Raw genomic sequence first — 14,543 nt, 5'->3', positions numbered from 1 at the left:
TCTATCGCAGGGAAATCAGGCATCCATTCCTATCTGTCAACTAGCCAAGGGGGTGTCCGGCGCTGGCGTCCCGAGCTGTATGGCTGCGCCAGACTCAGGACCTGTACCTCCTTGGGTCTCCTCTACTCTATTTTGCTGGCCTCGTCCCCGTCCGCTACCTCTTCCTCGTCCCCGACCTCTTGCCCGTCTTCCTGTAGTCCCCCGAGCCCGCGAGCCCTGCCGCCGCCGTCGTCAGCCATCTTGGCGGGTTGGTTGCGGGTGGTGGGGGTTGGGTGGGTTGGATTGGGGATGGTAGTATTGTGTACTAGTGATAATGCAACGGTATTCCTCTAGTGCGTTTAAAGGCTTCTGAATAGCTTCAGATCGCGCTCAGTTGCGTGGTAACCGCCGAGGTAGTGGTGGTGGAGAGGGGTGCACCTTCGCACCTGCTTGTAACGGGCTGAGCCCTGCACCTGCAGTGAGCCTCGTCCAGGTGGTCTGTGCGGACCCCGTACAATTAGGTTGGCGACCCCGTACAATCAGAGATACTTCTTGTTGCAAAGCTCGCACTATCCTAATTTTCTCCTATATCAAGCCCAGTCCCTCACACTGTTGCAACGCCCAACCAGCTACGGTGGATGCCACACGTCCACCTGTCTTCCGTAGTATAGTGGTCAGTATGTGAGCTTGTCATCGCACCAGGCTCCTCCTGGTCCAGACACCGCTCGAGACCCGGGTTCAATTCCCGGCGGGAGAGTCAATCGTGATCCACTTGGACCGTTCTATCTTTTTGACTTGGTTTTGCTCCCTTTCACATCGACCTCGGTCCTTACGCTTGTTGGCATCCCTTTACCCTCCCTTCCTCCCCCCCGCCCTTGCCACGCAATTCCTCCCTGGATCAGCCCCGGTACGTAACCACCTTCCCAAACGTGTCACTCATCCCCCAGATCCCCTCCCTCAAGCAGCTCAGCTGCACAATCTGCGAATGGTCCACAAACAGATTCACATCCGCCCCAAACTCCCTCACATACCAATTAAACACCCTGGGCTCCGCCGCCTCAAACATGACCTTCTCCTTGGGCAACCCAGCCAAGACGGCCTGCACCACGTCCGTCCGCCAGGCCTTGACATTCTCCGTGATACCTTCGCTCTCAATCATGATGCGCTCCACGCCAGCCTCCTCGATGAAGCGCTTGGCCAGATCGACAATCTTGGACTGGTCCGACGTCCCGCCGCCGCCCTGGCCCTGCAGCGCCTCCAGCTCGGCCGCGTCCGTGTCGCCGCCGGCGCCGAATTGGATGCCGATCTCGGGCTTGGCCGTCAAGCCCTCGGCGTGAACGCGGTCGATCAGGCGCAGCCAGTCGTCGGGCGGCAGGGAGAGAAAACCGGACGAGATCTCGATGACGTCGAACTGCAGGGCTTTGCACTTTGCGAGGTAGCGCGTGATGGCGGTAGATGGGTCGGATTGGGTTAGGATGTGCTCAATCCAACCGCCCTGTTTGCATTGGTCAGTACTTCCCATGTTCAGACCTAGTGGCTCTTTAAGAACAGGGTGCCGAACGCATTGGCTGAAGCGGCGCGATGGAGATGGGAAAGGGGTGGCAGACCGTAGAGACGTAAACGCAGTGCTCGTGGGCAAGCTCAATCAGCTCGCGCAGCTTGTCCTCGGGGAAGAGGGAGAATGAACCGCCCGCGAACTTGAGCCCGTCAATGTGGTGGCCCATGCTGTTTATTCACAACCAGTCAGCCCGAGGATTACACCGTTGCTTGCCACATCGCTGACGAGGGCAACTCACGTCTCGAGAACGTCCTTCAAATAGTGCTTCCCCATCACGGAGTAGTACGGCCCTCTGATCTCGGTGACGCCGATTTTCCGCGGCTTTGGGGGACGCGGGTTGTGGCGGATGAAGCCGAAGGCGTTTTCGTCTTCGAGCATGACCTTTGGCTGCTTGGACGCGGCATCACGGTGTGAGCCCTTTGTGGGCTGGAGGGCGGTTGTGGAGAATGCCCTGAAGTTGCAAGACTTGGCCAAGTGACGATATGCCGCCCCAGGCAGTCGCTGCATCGCTGGCCGAAGGAAGGTTGAAATGTGCCGAGAGGCCATTTTCGTGGCTGAAGCCCAGTGGCGCTTGGTCGGCGGTGTCGTGCTGTTCAGGGTTTGGTGTTGGCGACTCGAAACTTCGGGCCTCAGAAGACTCAATACGATGTGGATGGCTGCACGTGGTGTGCAAAGTAAGCTGGGAAATGAAGAGAATGAATTCGATGATCGTCCAAAATCTGATAATTAGTCCTGACAGCATTTATTAGTAGAAATGTCAGGTTGGTCGGATTCCGTGTTAGTGCCGCCGAGTGACATCACCGTCCGGCTCGTCGTGGCCTTTTCAGTCAGGACCAACGTCACATCAAGCTCTGTAAAGAAAGACAGTTATGGAAACCAAAAGGGACCCCAAACTCATGATTGAGTTATCCATACTCTAAGCCTGCTTTTGCCCCAACGCAAACCGTCGCGACGACAATTGGTTCAGAGGTATGGGTAAGTAGCGATTTCCTCCTCCAGTGTGTTGAGGGCAGTGGGGGAGCCTAGAAGCAGTACGGCTTGTGGGGTGCGGAAGGTCGCATTGGACAAGATTCCCACGCGCGCCGGTAAGGACGCACAATGCCGCCCATTGGTGGCGGCGCTCCTCATCGCGCGCATCAAAAACGTTCTAGCCGCGGCCGCCGTCCCTGGCACCCTTGTTATTGTTATTCCGACACACAAAGATGTTGTGCAGGAAGCGACCGTTCCTCCCATGAGCGAGAACCCCGCAAGCGAAGACCTGGAGAGACGCTATGGCTTCAGGCCCAAAAAGCCCACTCTACCAGCTCTCGCAGAGGTTCGATTAGCAACTCCTGCAGCGTGCCATGGGAGGCGACGCAGATACGGCCCTGATGGAGATCCAAGCCAGGCAGTTCGTTCCGTGTCTGGTTGAGAAACAAGGATCCTCTTTTGTATGTGTCACGACCGGTTTGACGAAGATGGAGAAGCCTGAGGGTCGGGCTTGTAGTGCCTGGCCGCAATAGCGCCGGCTGGAACACACGAGTCTGCTGCTGCGTGCACCACATTGGAGAAGAGTAAAGTGACAAAACCCATAGTTGGCTCGGCTGATCAGACAATCCCATATTCTCGAACTGTAGGGAATGCAGGGGGTTGACTTCCAGATCCTATTCCAGCGACTCCGAAGCGATACGGCATTCTCAAGGGTCAGGGGTACGGAATCAGAATCAATCTCGTCATCATCGGGTTGATCCAGATACAACCTCTTGTGACCCACGAATCTCTTGAGAGTCCGTCTGTGCCGCACCGTGGCACGCCAAACATCCGGCTGAACCACATCGGTTTCCCAGATTCCAGTAAAGAGCTCCTCCAACCCCTCAAACGACCGGGCAATCGAGCAACAGGCCACCACCCGCCGTTTCCATAGTCGGCACACGCCAATCCGAGACCTCTTGAGCTAGACTGGCGTCGCAGATGCCAAGAGCGATGCGAGTAAGTGCTCCCAGTCGAGCAGTTCCATAGAGTAAATTACTCGAGGGCGCCAAAGTCAATGGTTCGAACGAGCGCGTTACTGGTCCTCTCGTCGATCGGGAGCGAATCCAGCGAAAGGACGCGCAGCGAGGGGAACATGGGTTCCGGTACTTGGTAAACGCTCGCCGACAGCAAAAGATCAACAAGCAGGTCCAGCGCGGGAATGTCGGGGTCGCGATGAACTTGGCGGTAGATATAAACCCAGTCGGCGGGGGAGAGAGCCAGTTTTACTTGCTTGAGGTTGTATGGATTATTTTGTATTGCTTGGGACAAAGCTTCGAAATTCTCCGAGGGGAAGCTCCCCAGGAGATGCGCTTAAGCCCTCTGAAGAGCGACAAGTCGACTACGTTGCGCTCGATGTTCCCAGAACAGAGAGATGAAGTGGTGGACCGGGGGATTTGAGTTGCGGTTGACGTTCACCGAGTGCTGTGATCAAGTTGGGCGGAACGCAGGCTCCAAGTCCCACCAGCAGCTGCTGTAAGCATGGTTTCGTCGAGCGCCTAGAGCGGAAGCCGGCGGAAGAAAGTGGCCGAGTTCTACGTTACCTGAAATCACGCAACGTATGTTCGCAAGATCGGAAGCGGCACTCGAATGTGAGCTGGGGCGCGGGGCGCATGGCGGCTGAAGCATGTCGCAAAGCGCGGTCACACCGGGCCATTGACTTGGCGTCCATCTTATATTCGTCTTCAATTTTTGCTTTGGACATTGACACGGATGCCTTTCCAGACGGCATTAGCAAGCGCCAAGTTGAGGGACTTTGAGACTTGAGATAGTGCCTTAACATCGCTGGGCATTAGCTGCAGCTCGGATCAGCGGTGAACTTTGTAAGGGGGCGGATAGAAGTGGCCCAGTGGGAGAGGCGCCATGAAAACACCTCGCCAACAATGATATCAAGCGCTCCTGTGGCAGGGTTCGAAACATGATGTCGTTCAAGTATCGAGCAAGCTTCAGTTTGGGAACGGAGGCGCGAGGATGCACAGATTATTGGCAAACAGTGTGGGGACTAGATCGCTAGATCGCTGAATCGTTCGTTGTCAGAGTCAAGAGTCAAGACCCCACTTGACTCGCACATAACCACCCAAAACAGCCTTAACCCTCTCCAAGTGCTCACTTTGAGTCACGTCTCGTCTCGAGCAGAGGTTAAATTAAAGCACCTCGTCTTTCCATTCGACGATATTACACTGTCCTGGTTGCGACAGACGCCTCTCTAGGTCCGAAGTATGGCCAGCGAAACCTGTTCTTCGGCGTATCGCTTAGCAACCACACCTCATCCAAAAGTGTTTCGGCAGTGAGAAGACAGCACGGAGCACATGATTAACGACCGACACAATTACAACGGCAGCACGATTATGTAGTAACATCTCTAAGGAACGTGGCTATCGTTCGTTGCAAGACATTATTTCAAGCAGCAATGACGGTTCTCGCACTTACTGCTAGGGCCGCTGCTTCGGTGCGCCCTCAAGGCCTACCCGATCAGAGACACGTCACATGTAAAGCCCTCGAGCCAGACCAACTACCTTAGTCTCACGTTTGTCTTTCCCACATATGCATGACGCGCGAACGGTTAGAGGTGAATCTACGAAGCATTATGGCTCAGTGACGTCTCCCCGCGGTTTGTCCATAATCATAACAACGCGGTACAGCAGCATACAGTACCACTCTTGACTCCACATGCGATTGTGACCTAATGACTTTCCTTCCCTCCAACTTCCTAGACCCTCACTCGCCGACGTATCTTAGCCTTACGACCACTCGTCCAACTTGGCCTCAGAAGTCTCGGTCCCGGCTTAATCCGCCCCGTGGTTCACCTTCACGAGCCCCAAGAGATACCTTGGAAGCTATCGATCCAGCTTACGGTTGAGCACACAAAAAGACACATCGAGTCCGAGTCATCCACGACAGATTTGACCACTGTTACGTCAAAACCATCACATCAAAGGGCAAGTGCTGCAACTCCTCCGACCAAAAGCACTAGAAAGGCCCGGGTCAGGTCCCGATTCTAACAACTCTCGCCCAGTTCCCAGTTCCCGCGAAGTGGTATAATCGCCGCGCTTGCTGATCACCCGAGCACTTGCTCAGAACCTCGACGAAATGAATCTCAAACTGGTTCCCGTGCCCGGGAACACTACCGACGACGGCCGCGGCGAGCTACTCACTGAGGTTATGACGCAGTGGTTTTCCGTCTGGCTTGTCACGCTGCAAGTCCCGCTCACCATAATCCGTTTTGTCGCGGGACATTTCGACGGCGAAGATGTTGCTCGGGCCCTTGGCGACGAGCTGCGTGACGTTGTTCAAATAAGTTTCAATGCTTCTCTGGGTCTGTGGTTGATTGTCGCGTCGATCTGCTGGGTCACTGGGGACTCGGATGTGACGGGGTTTGAGCTTTTCAAGCTCGTGATGCATGGATCGGCGGCCGTGCGGTTCAAGCGCAGTATTCTTCCAAGCTGGTCATTGCCGGGGATTGTGCTGGTCCAGGGAGCCGCGCGAATCGGGAGCATGTGGGATATAGCAGTGACAAGCGGGAGAAGGCCAACCCTGATGCAGGTCTTCGCAATAGCGGCAGACTTGTATACTACTTTCAGACAATGGAAGACTCTCCATGCGTTATATATTGAAGGGGTCTGAGGGATCACATCTGGGGAATGGTATGGCGTATGTAAGTAGGGGCTGGATCAATACACACCGTCAAAGTATGCCGAGCTTGCAGCCGAAATACAAATCCGGGGTATCTGAAACGCGGTTCGTTATCCAATGACAGATGAGATATTCTACAATAAAGATGCTTGTGATTCCGCTTCTCTTCCAGCTCTCCTTCCTCTCGCATTGCGCGCATCACAGCTCATCCTTCCCGGCTCTCTTGGCCTCCTCGACGCTCTTTGTCTCCCCCGCCTTCTCCGACTTCGCCGCCTCTGTCTCCTCTCCCTTCTCGGCCGCCTCCGGTCCTTGAGCGATCTCCAACACATCCTCTTCCACCTCGCCCTCCTTCAGCTTCAGCACCTGCGCCTTGATCTGGAACTCGATTTCGCGGTCATTCAACTTGGGCGACGTGTGTTGGACGGGGTACGCGACCACGCGGCCGTCGGCGAGTTTGGCGGAGTACTTGGAGAGGTCAAGCAGCGATTCTGTAACTCATGTCAGCACCAACCCCACCCATCAATCTAGCGAAAGGAACAGCCAACTCACCCTCGCAGTCACTCCCCTCAGCCACCCAAAGCGGCAGCATCTCATAGATAGCCCCCGGCGCAAACAACACCACCCTCCTGTCGTCCTTGCCACGCCACTCCTCGCTGACGGGCACCTCCTCCGGCACCTTGATCGTATTCATAACCCTCGTGCCGGGCGCGGGCCGCCCATAGATGGCAAACAGACCCCTACCAGGCCCGTCACTCCTCTCCTGCTCCTCGATCCACTCGCGCACCTTGAGCGGCATCGCGTCGTAGTCCATGATGAGCAGCTTGCGGTCGTAGCCGTGGGGGTCGATGCCGTCCCAGCTACCCGGGTACTCACGCGCCGAGAAGACAGACCGGAGCGCGTCGCGGTACGCGAGCAGGCCGTTGGGGCCCGGCTCGGACAGGTCGTCGAGGAGGTGCTCTCGCGCGGTAAAGGTGCGCTCGGCTTCGCAAGCGGGGGTGTACTTCGCGTATCGGGGCGAGGCGAAGGGGTTTGGCCAGCGCCAGGACGCCATCTTCTCGGGCTTGCCCTGCAGGCGCGGGGGCTTGTCTGGGGATGCGGGGCCGATGGCCGTGGCTGTTGCGGCGAGCCAGGCGGCTGTGAAGAGGGCGTCGAGTCTCATTCTGAATGCTGCGTTCTGGTTTCTGAAGCAGGTGTTGCTTTGCTGGCAGATTGTCCCAGTCAACGCGTTTGCAGAGCCGGCAGGACTAATACAACCTCAACCTGGCGCAGCGGTTGAGGAGGAGAGAGTGAGCAATGAATCCACGGCTGAAGTGGGAGAAGACGGCGCTGAAGCCATTGTCAACGGAATTGGCCACAGTCGCCGGTAAATAGCCCTTTCATGCTTCTCCATCACGCAAAACCGATGCGCTGTCCTCCGGAGTGGCCTGCCCGAACTTCCAGATTCGAGCGGTTCAAGCAAGGGTCCAGATGGGGAATATGGAGAACGTTGCCGATGATGCGGAGCATCCCCGCACTCTGGTGTGTGGGGAGCAAGGTTGGCAGTTGGTGGTTGGGGACCGGTGTGGGGTCCAGTCAAAGAAAGTGAGGGTTAGTAGTTGTTACAGTAACTATGACCACTTGTGTTCTAAAATTTCTTGAGAACCACAAACACCCAAAACCAGCGATTTTGGAGGACACGACGGTCACAACCTCTGACAGGTCCTGCTCGCGCCCGACAAACCGGCTTGTCCATTACACTCGATCAACGTCTATCCTGAGTCTATGGGCTACTGTACACTGTGAATACGCAGAATTGCCTTGGCTTTCTTCTGGGCAGCGAGGTGAGCAGACGAGTAGTACGAAGCCCATTTTCTTCTCCATGTCTAATTAATTGCCCATTCCACTTGTAAGGGACTCAAGCCAATTAATCATTAAGCGGCCGCAATGATGTATCTTGTCAACACCGGAAATTGAAAAAACCCTCCCCAGCACACGAGTCCCGCGGCAACATCCGATTGAGCATCTTCGGTCTCTGTTGCCCGGACCATTACTGACGACTAATGCGAAGTTGGAGGGAATTGGCGTGCGAAGGTCTTGTATGTCATAAGAGTCTCAAGCCCGTGGACGGCAACTACCTTTTGTAAGTCTTATATCCATACCGCATCTCATCTACACTCTGCTCATCTCTAAAGCTCTACTTACAGGCGGACCTTGCCATACGTCGAGCCAATCTCGCCCCAGCGCAAGTTACTGTACGTGACCTCCGGGTTGGGCTGGACCTTGACAATCTCGGTAGGGTGGCCCTCGGTGGCGTTGCAGGGCCCGGCCTCGCCCGAGTCGAGCCAGCGCATGTTGCCGCCCTCGTCCCACCAGATGCTCATGGCGAGCACCATGCCGCGCGACATGGCCTCGCCCATCCCCTGCATGGCGCCCAGGCTCAAGAACTTCTCGGCGCCCGTGGCCGCGCAGAACTCGTCCGTCATGCTGTCCGTCTTGGGCAGGCCGGGGACGTCGACCGTGTGTGATTCGATCACCTTGCCATCTTGCACGTACAGCCGGTGGATCTTCTCGAGCTTGCCGCGGCGGTTGGCGGGGAACTGCGTCACGACGCTGAAAGGGCGAGACGTGTCCACCTTGAAGGCGTTGCTGTTGCCGTAGTAGTCCGTCACGTTGACCCGGTACGGGTTCCACGCGCAACCGTTCTTGTCGCACACGCCGTCGAACTCGCACTCGGCGCCCTCGCAGAGGTACAGGCCCTTCTTGTTGCACGTGTGCGGGGCGACGTGGCTGGCGCGCGAGTTGGCCTCCCAGATATCCATCTCGTTGCAGCACGAGCCCTTGCCCTCGATGTTGCCCTGTTGTTTGTTCAAGGTCAGTAGTCACCCAACCTGAGCGGAAGTAGTGAGGAGAGGAACTGGTAACGTACCACACCGTTGATGAAGGGCGTGGTGAAGCACTGGGCGTCGCAGTAGCCCGTGCCGTAGTAGGCGCCGCCAGGGTTGAGCTTGCTGCGGGCGCCCGTCTTGTCCATTTCGGAGAGGTAGAGGGCGCTGTTCATGCCGCAGGGCAGCTTGGTGGCGTCGACCTCAAAGGTAAACTCGTTGCCGGTGAGCTGCAGCATCTCGTACTCCCTCTCGGACTTGTCGAGCAGGTAGACGCGCGGGCTGACCAGCTTGCCGTTGAGCAGCTGCTGCAGCTTCAGCGACGTGCCCGAGGTGGTGACGCCGTACTGGCTGTAGTCGGGGATGCCCTCCATGATGCAGTTCTTGGCGCACGCCTCCTTGGTCGGGCACACGGTCGCGTTGGGCGGGTTGCCCCAATCGCCGCAGCCGAGCGTGCTGCCGACCTGGTGGACCGGGTGGGTCAGCGAGTCCAGCACAATGTAGTTGGTCTTCGCCTTGCACCCGTGCTTCTTGGAGCAGCGGTACGTGGTGATCTTGGGGTGCACCTCCTTGCTCTCGCCGGGCTTTTGGCCGTTGGCCAGGCCCAGGAGGAGCGAGGCGAGGCCGAGAAGAGCGATGCCGCGAGCCATTGTGTCGAGTCTTTGTCACACCGTCTTGTCAGAGGGGAAGCGAGGACTGGAGAGACCGGAGAGATATCGTGGGACGGCCCGGCGAAGAGGCCCAATATATAAGCTGTCGTCTTTCATCCTCCCGACTCTTCGATCCACCCTCTCCTCACCCCAAGAATCTTCTATCTTGGGTCTCCGCACGGAATGCGGCCCCAGTGTCACCACGGGAGCGCCGCCATTGGCAGGCTACAACCTTCCATGGCTTCCAGCCGAGCTTCCAGCCGCTTCCTCGGGGAAGCTCGCGAGTGCCATGGCGGGAAACGGGCAGCGGGCCCGGGTTTCCGGTGTGGATGACCTGCAAGGGACGGTGCCAAGCGAGATCTCGGTTGGTACAATACATGTCTGCGGCTCAGGACTGTTGGTTCAGCGTTGCATTGCGAAGGTTTGCCAAGCCGGCCTAAAAGGCACCACCGGACATTGAGGGACCGAGTTCCCACGTCTGGAATGAGCTACTGAAAATGCGGGGGAGAAGGTGGAGAGGTCTCCTGGCAGAAGATGGAAACCTGGGTTGACCGGTCAAACGAATGACTTCCAAGCTGGGCTACAACGTGGGTTTGTGGTGGCTTCTCATCTCGTGGAGGGGATTCTGGCGAGCAGGGGGGAACCATACCAGGGAGTGAGACCCGGGAACTCGAGCCGTTTTTACTTTCTCCTTGAACTTGTCAATGAACTGATAGACAGACCTGTATTAACCAATCAACTTAATGAAGCTGACTACAAGTCCAATGTACAAGGAGCCACAATGATAGCAGAGCTCGAACAGTGCACAATGGCTGCGTGAATTACCGAGCTTCTCTCGGTGTCCCCACAGCCAGATAACCTCGCTGTCCAGTCCAAAACACCTGACTTGAGCCATTACAAGTACATTCTCCCATACCAATCAAAGCGGCTTCGTACTTGAGGTGCTCTTTTGGCCAAATTGTGAAGGCAACACCAGGGCCATAAATGTCTCTCAGGGGAGACGACTCATAGAGGTAGGCGAGTAACCAAGTCTCACGGTCCATGATGCTGTCCGCCTGGCTCACGCTGGCTCTGTGTACCCTATGTCCTCAGTCTACCCCTCAGGATCAAAGTGAACTCGAGTCCGCTTGATGTTGATCACCTCAACCCCGCGCCCTTTCCATTTCTTCCGGAGGATAGGGATCCCACTCGAATCCGCTTCCGCCGTCGCATGTTCCACTTTGCTGCACCAGCTCAATTCCACGCTTTTCGGAATTCCGGGCTGGCCACAAAACCGAGGGAAGAAAGGCTGAAGGATGATGAGCCGAGCAAATTGTTCATCTCCTCCGCCAGCGTCGACAGGCCGCGCTTGGCTGCAGCCACCACGCGGGCGCGGGCGGCGGTGAACTCGCCCTCATCCAACTGGAGGAAGTACTGCTGCTTGATCCGGGGTATCAGGCCCAGCATCACGGCTTCCATGAGCATGTCTTCGTCCGGGTGGATGGCGCGATTGTCTTCGTTCGCAAACCGGGAGCCAGGAAGCTTGGGCGCAACATTGTCCGCGCTCACAACCTTGTGGACTCGCTGCTTGCTGAATTGCGCGTGCGGCGAGAGAGTCTCTTTCCACCCGAGCTGGGGCGCCGTGGGGTCCAGCACAACAGATACACCGCAGGGTAGAGTGACTAGCGCGGCCTCATAGACCAGAAGGGAGTTGAAATAGTCTCCCTCTTGGCCCCTGAACCTAGCTACTGTATGGTCGAGCCTCCGTCAGCAAACTTTGTCTTGTCTGGAAGTTCCGCGTTGCCCAGTGGGCTTGCGTTCAATGGATGGCCAGACGTGGGCTATTGGCCTGGGATTGGAGTTTCTCTCCCAGCACTTACGTCGGATGAGCATCTAAATCACGGCCTTCGCTCCTGTGATGACCATGCCGCAGCTTTTGTGAAGCGCAGCTGCCACTCCGAGGTCGGGTGACGAGGCGATCTCCGTAGGGAATCGAGCCCAGAAGGGAGACTGCTGAGGAACGCGGGTGTCTCATGTGGCCTTCACCATGACTAGTCGTTCTTCTCGGCAATATCCTCGATGATCCTGTTGTTGGAGAGAGTGATAGTGATGAAGTACTTAAAGATCTCACGGAAAATGGAGCTAGCACGGTAAATCTGCCAAAGCTGCTTGCAGAAGTCCTTATGTGTCTTCCAATGCTTGACTTGGCACGCCTTGCCCGCAGTATCCCGTCTCAAATATGCTGTGCCCGTGCCCTTCGAATCAGACAGCCCGAGCAGCTTACATTGGCATCTTTGTCGCCGCATTTCTTCGATGCCGGGTCGTGACTGAGAAAGGCCTTGGAGCTTGCTTTCGCGGCACTCTTCCTGTCGGACTCGAAGGTCACAATGAAGGGCGATGTCCCATCCTTTCGGCCTTCAGTCATCCACTGACAGTATCGGAGCTGTCGCGCCTTGTTGTAACCATCATTGGAAGCCACACCAGCTTTGGCGAGTGCGAGGGCGGCGAGTTGCTGGTAGAGGCAACCGGCCGACCTCATCTCTGACAGCATCGTCTTGGCGTGTTTGAGGATGTATTCGAAGTCGGGATCGACAGAAGCTCGGTACATGCAGTCGATAAGCAAAATGATTTGCAGGCCCTGTGCATGGTTATAATGGCAGACTCGTATTACCGTAATGCGAAGTCCTGTTCGGGAGTAACAAGATATCCGAAGAACCTTTCGACTGGGTCCCACGACTTGTTGTGGACTGCTGCCCATGCCTCTGGGTCGTCGTTGATACGAAGCGAATCCATGACCTGGGTAGTCGAATCTGTCAGCGAAGCTTCGATGTGAATAAATTGAGGGAGGGAGAAGGACGGAAAAAAAACTTACGGATGGGTTGAGTCAAAGAGGTGAGGCTTCTGCCTGCAACGGTTCGGAAGACAGGTAACCCGTTGCGGAAGCAAGAACTCGTATTTGTCTCAAAGGAGGTATTGAGGCTGGGATGAGAAGCAAAAGCCCTGGTTGTCCACAATTGACTTTGCAATTGAGGGCATCAAGCTGAATGTGGGCATGGAAAGAGTCAGAGTTATTGGCTCAGAAGTTGGCTCTGATTGTAAATCGGACATCGGCTTTATGCCAGCAGCCACCCGCATCATGAGAAGCCGGTGATTCTGGATCAACAGTTTGTATTACCTATATGTGATGCGAAGGTTGAACTTTATGGCGAAAACCGAGCCTCAAGCCCCTGATATTACCGTCAAGGCAGATATGATGCTCGACCGACTATCTTCTCCCGACCTTGCCTACCTCAAGCCTAGGCGTTTGTCTGTTCTCGTACATGATGTTCTACAAGCGATGATCCCAGAAAGCACTCCCAACTTCTTGCATGTGCCATGACGGCCCTGGAAATGTCGGGCGAGCGTGCTAACTCAGCACGTAACGGAGTGAAGGCTGGTCGATAACACACACTCTGATCGTTAGATCGACGCTTCACCACGGCCAAGTCATCGGCCTCGGTGATCTCCTCCAAAATACAATCCTGATACGTTGCAGGAATGTGAGAGCGAGGAAGTGTTCATGAATGTCCCGGAACAGCGACATGGCGCGGTAAACTTGGCGCATCTGTCGAGACAAGGAATTGTGCTTCGTCCAGTGCTGCCGCTGGCATTCCTTTCCGCAGCAAGATATGGCGAATGGCGTGTGCTTGTCGGTTCGGATTTGACATCCTGAGCACGGTCGGTGGGCCCCGTCCCCCCCCCCTACCCCCCCACTTCTTTTCCTTTTCCGCACTCGGCCCAGTGGTTGAGCTCATCCCACTCAGGCAAGACTGCCTTGGAAACGCTCGGGACAGGACATACGTCGGATGCTAGACCAAATTGCGCCGTCTCGTCCTTGCGGCCATGGGCTTGCCACCGGCAGAATCGAAGGTAGCGAGCTTTGAGGCTATCGTTATCGTCTGCGATGCTTTTCGTGACGGCAAGCACAGCAAGTTCAGCAAAGAGATGCCCAGGTGGGCTACGCTTAGTTGTAGCCTCCTCTATAATCTCCAGGAGATAGGCGGAGTCGGTGTCAGAAGATGGACAACTTCGACTCCTTCACGAAGTGCGTGACAGCCAGGTTGGTGCGCAGAGTTGCCTCCTGGGTGAACAGGGAGAAGAAATCCTTCTTTGGGGGCGGCAGCCGTTTGAACAAGGCAACGACAAGATCGCTCGCGGCCGCACTGTCATCTGGAGCTAACGTCATTGCGGCCATCGCGTCGGCGAGCGCCCCCAAGGTCACGGGTACCTGAAACTGAGTCCTGTGGCCCGGACATGGATTCATGATTAGCGAATCCTCCGGAAGAGAGCGCGGGCTATGCTGTACACCTACATGTTATCAGGGCTTCTTGCGGATCGACGACTCAAATCCGCTCCGTTGCTGGCAGTACTGCAGCCGGTCCAGTCTCTCAGAAAGGTCGATATGACCGATAACCGCAGGGTTTCAAGTCAAGTGCGGAAAAGAAGGTTGCTGAATGCGATGACCTCTGCAAATGCAAGCGGGGAAGGGCCGAGTGCGAAGGAGAGAGAGATTGGAGCGAGAATTGGGAAGAGAAATAAATGGAAAGGAGAAATTGGAGGGTGGCTGACGATATCGGTTGCAAGATGGGAGTGGCCAAAAAGCCAAAAACCACTGGAGATCTGACGGAAAGAAGAGGAACTGGCAGCCTCTTGTGAAAAGCGACGTTTTCCATGGCCAAACAAACGGCAAATAACGATGAATGTGAATACGAAAAAAAAAAGGAAAAAAAAAAGTCTGGGTACCTGTAATGCAAGACTTTAGGGAGTGAAAAGTTGATGCCGGGGAACAAACTGCTTCTGCACAATCGGGGTTTCTTGCGACTTCCACCCGATCAG

At 56.0% G+C, this 14,543-nt stretch overlaps 7 protein-coding genes and 1 non-coding gene across 8 annotated transcripts; 2 read left to right on the top strand and 6 right to left on the bottom strand.

Annotated features, from left to right (window-relative positions):
- The first annotated feature begins 635 nt into the window (after positions 1–635).
- Positions 636–736, top strand: N657DRAFT_t154. Its single transcript has one exon. It is a non-coding gene; the product is annotated as a tRNA-Asp (tRNA).
- A 141-nt stretch (positions 737–877) lies between these two features.
- Positions 878–2,044, bottom strand: N657DRAFT_582011 (uncharacterized protein; the record flags this gene model as incomplete). Its single annotated transcript, XM_062789582.1, has 3 exons — positions 878–1,474; positions 1,587–1,704; positions 1,776–2,044. The coding sequence occupies 3 exons, from the start codon at positions 2,042–2,044 to the stop codon at positions 878–880; spliced, it is 984 nt and encodes a 327-aa protein (XP_062643013.1).
- Positions 2,045–5,177: 3,133 nt separating this feature from the next.
- N657DRAFT_650339 (uncharacterized protein) lies at positions 5,178–5,626 on the top strand. The gene has a single exon (XM_062793918.1). The coding sequence runs from the start codon at positions 5,232–5,234 to the stop codon at positions 5,403–5,405; it is 174 nt and encodes a 57-aa protein (XP_062643012.1). The 5' UTR covers positions 5,178–5,231; the 3' UTR covers positions 5,406–5,626.
- A 567-nt stretch (positions 5,627–6,193) lies between these two features.
- N657DRAFT_650338 (uncharacterized protein) lies at positions 6,194–7,601 on the bottom strand. The gene is made up of 2 exons (XM_062793917.1): positions 6,728–7,601; positions 6,194–6,666 (listed from the first exon to the last, which is right to left on the bottom strand). The coding sequence occupies exons 1-2, from the start codon at positions 7,335–7,337 to the stop codon at positions 6,377–6,379; spliced, it is 900 nt and encodes a 299-aa protein (XP_062643011.1). The 5' UTR covers positions 7,338–7,601; the 3' UTR covers positions 6,194–6,376.
- A 285-nt stretch (positions 7,602–7,886) lies between these two features.
- Positions 7,887–9,723, bottom strand: N657DRAFT_650336 (glycoside hydrolase family 7 protein). The gene is made up of 3 exons (XM_062793916.1): positions 9,084–9,723; positions 8,360–9,012; positions 7,887–8,288 (listed from the first exon to the last, which is right to left on the bottom strand). Exons 1-3 carry the CDS (start codon positions 9,687–9,689, stop codon positions 8,270–8,272), a joined length of 1,278 nt encoding a protein of 425 aa, XP_062643010.1. The 5' UTR covers positions 9,690–9,723; the 3' UTR covers positions 7,887–8,269.
- Positions 9,724–10,827: 1,104 nt separating this feature from the next.
- Positions 10,828–11,731, bottom strand: N657DRAFT_262986 (uncharacterized protein). Its single transcript, XM_062786501.1, has 2 exons — positions 11,549–11,731; positions 10,828–11,416 (listed from the first exon to the last, which is right to left on the bottom strand). Exons 1-2 carry the CDS (start codon positions 11,559–11,561, stop codon positions 10,923–10,925), a joined length of 507 nt encoding a protein of 168 aa, XP_062643009.1. The 5' UTR covers positions 11,562–11,731; the 3' UTR covers positions 10,828–10,922.
- Positions 11,635–12,740, bottom strand: N657DRAFT_262890 (uncharacterized protein). Its single transcript, XM_062786499.1, has 2 exons — positions 12,541–12,740; positions 11,635–12,464 (listed from the first exon to the last, which is right to left on the bottom strand). The coding sequence occupies exon 2, from the start codon at positions 12,424–12,426 to the stop codon at positions 11,902–11,904; it is 525 nt and encodes a 174-aa protein (XP_062643008.1). The 5' UTR covers positions 12,427–12,464; positions 12,541–12,740; the 3' UTR covers positions 11,635–11,901.
- A 1,277-nt stretch (positions 12,741–14,017) lies between these two features.
- Positions 14,018–14,480, bottom strand: N657DRAFT_262809 (uncharacterized protein). The gene has a single exon (XM_062786498.1). It carries the CDS (start codon positions 14,378–14,380, stop codon positions 14,096–14,098), a length of 285 nt encoding a protein of 94 aa, XP_062643007.1. The 5' UTR covers positions 14,381–14,480; the 3' UTR covers positions 14,018–14,095.
- Between the last annotated feature and the right edge of the window lie 63 nt (positions 14,481–14,543).

Source organism: Parathielavia appendiculata (assembly GCF_033297405.1).
Source record: "Parathielavia appendiculata strain CBS 731.68 unplaced genomic scaffold N657scaffold_29, whole genome shotgun sequence".
In the NCBI taxonomy this organism is placed as follows: Eukaryota; Fungi; Ascomycota; class Sordariomycetes; order Sordariales; family Chaetomiaceae; genus Parathielavia; species Parathielavia appendiculata.
Note: the sequence above shows the minus strand (reverse complement) of the source record. Positions and strands in the feature narration are given on the sequence as shown.

Excerpts from the sequence above, each read along its gene's own strand:
- N657DRAFT_650336 (XM_062793916.1), bottom strand. The coding sequence starts at position 9,689 with ATGGCTCGCGGCATCGCTCTTCTCGGCCTCGCCTCGCTCCTCCTGGGC. Across the intron at positions 9,013-9,083 it reads CGCCCTTCATCAACGGTGTG|GGCAACATCGAGGGCAAGGG; the intron begins GTACGTTACCAG and ends AACAAACAACAG.
- N657DRAFT_650338 (XM_062793917.1), bottom strand. The coding sequence starts at position 7,337 with ATGAGACTCGACGCCCTCTTCACAGCCGCCTGGCTCGCCGCAACAGCC. Across the intron at positions 6,667-6,727 it reads TGAGGGGAGTGACTGCGAGG|AATCGCTGCTTGACCTCTCC; the intron begins GTGAGTTGGCTG and ends CATGAGTTACAG.
- N657DRAFT_262890 (XM_062786499.1), bottom strand. The coding sequence starts at position 12,426 with ATGGGCAGCAGTCCACAACAAGTCGTGGGACCCAGTCGAAAGGTTCTT.
- N657DRAFT_262809 (XM_062786498.1), bottom strand. The coding sequence starts at position 14,380 with ATGGAAAACGTCGCTTTTCACAAGAGGCTGCCAGTTCCTCTTCTTTCC.
- N657DRAFT_650339 (XM_062793918.1), top strand. The coding sequence starts at position 5,232 with ATGACTTTCCTTCCCTCCAACTTCCTAGACCCTCACTCGCCGACGTAT.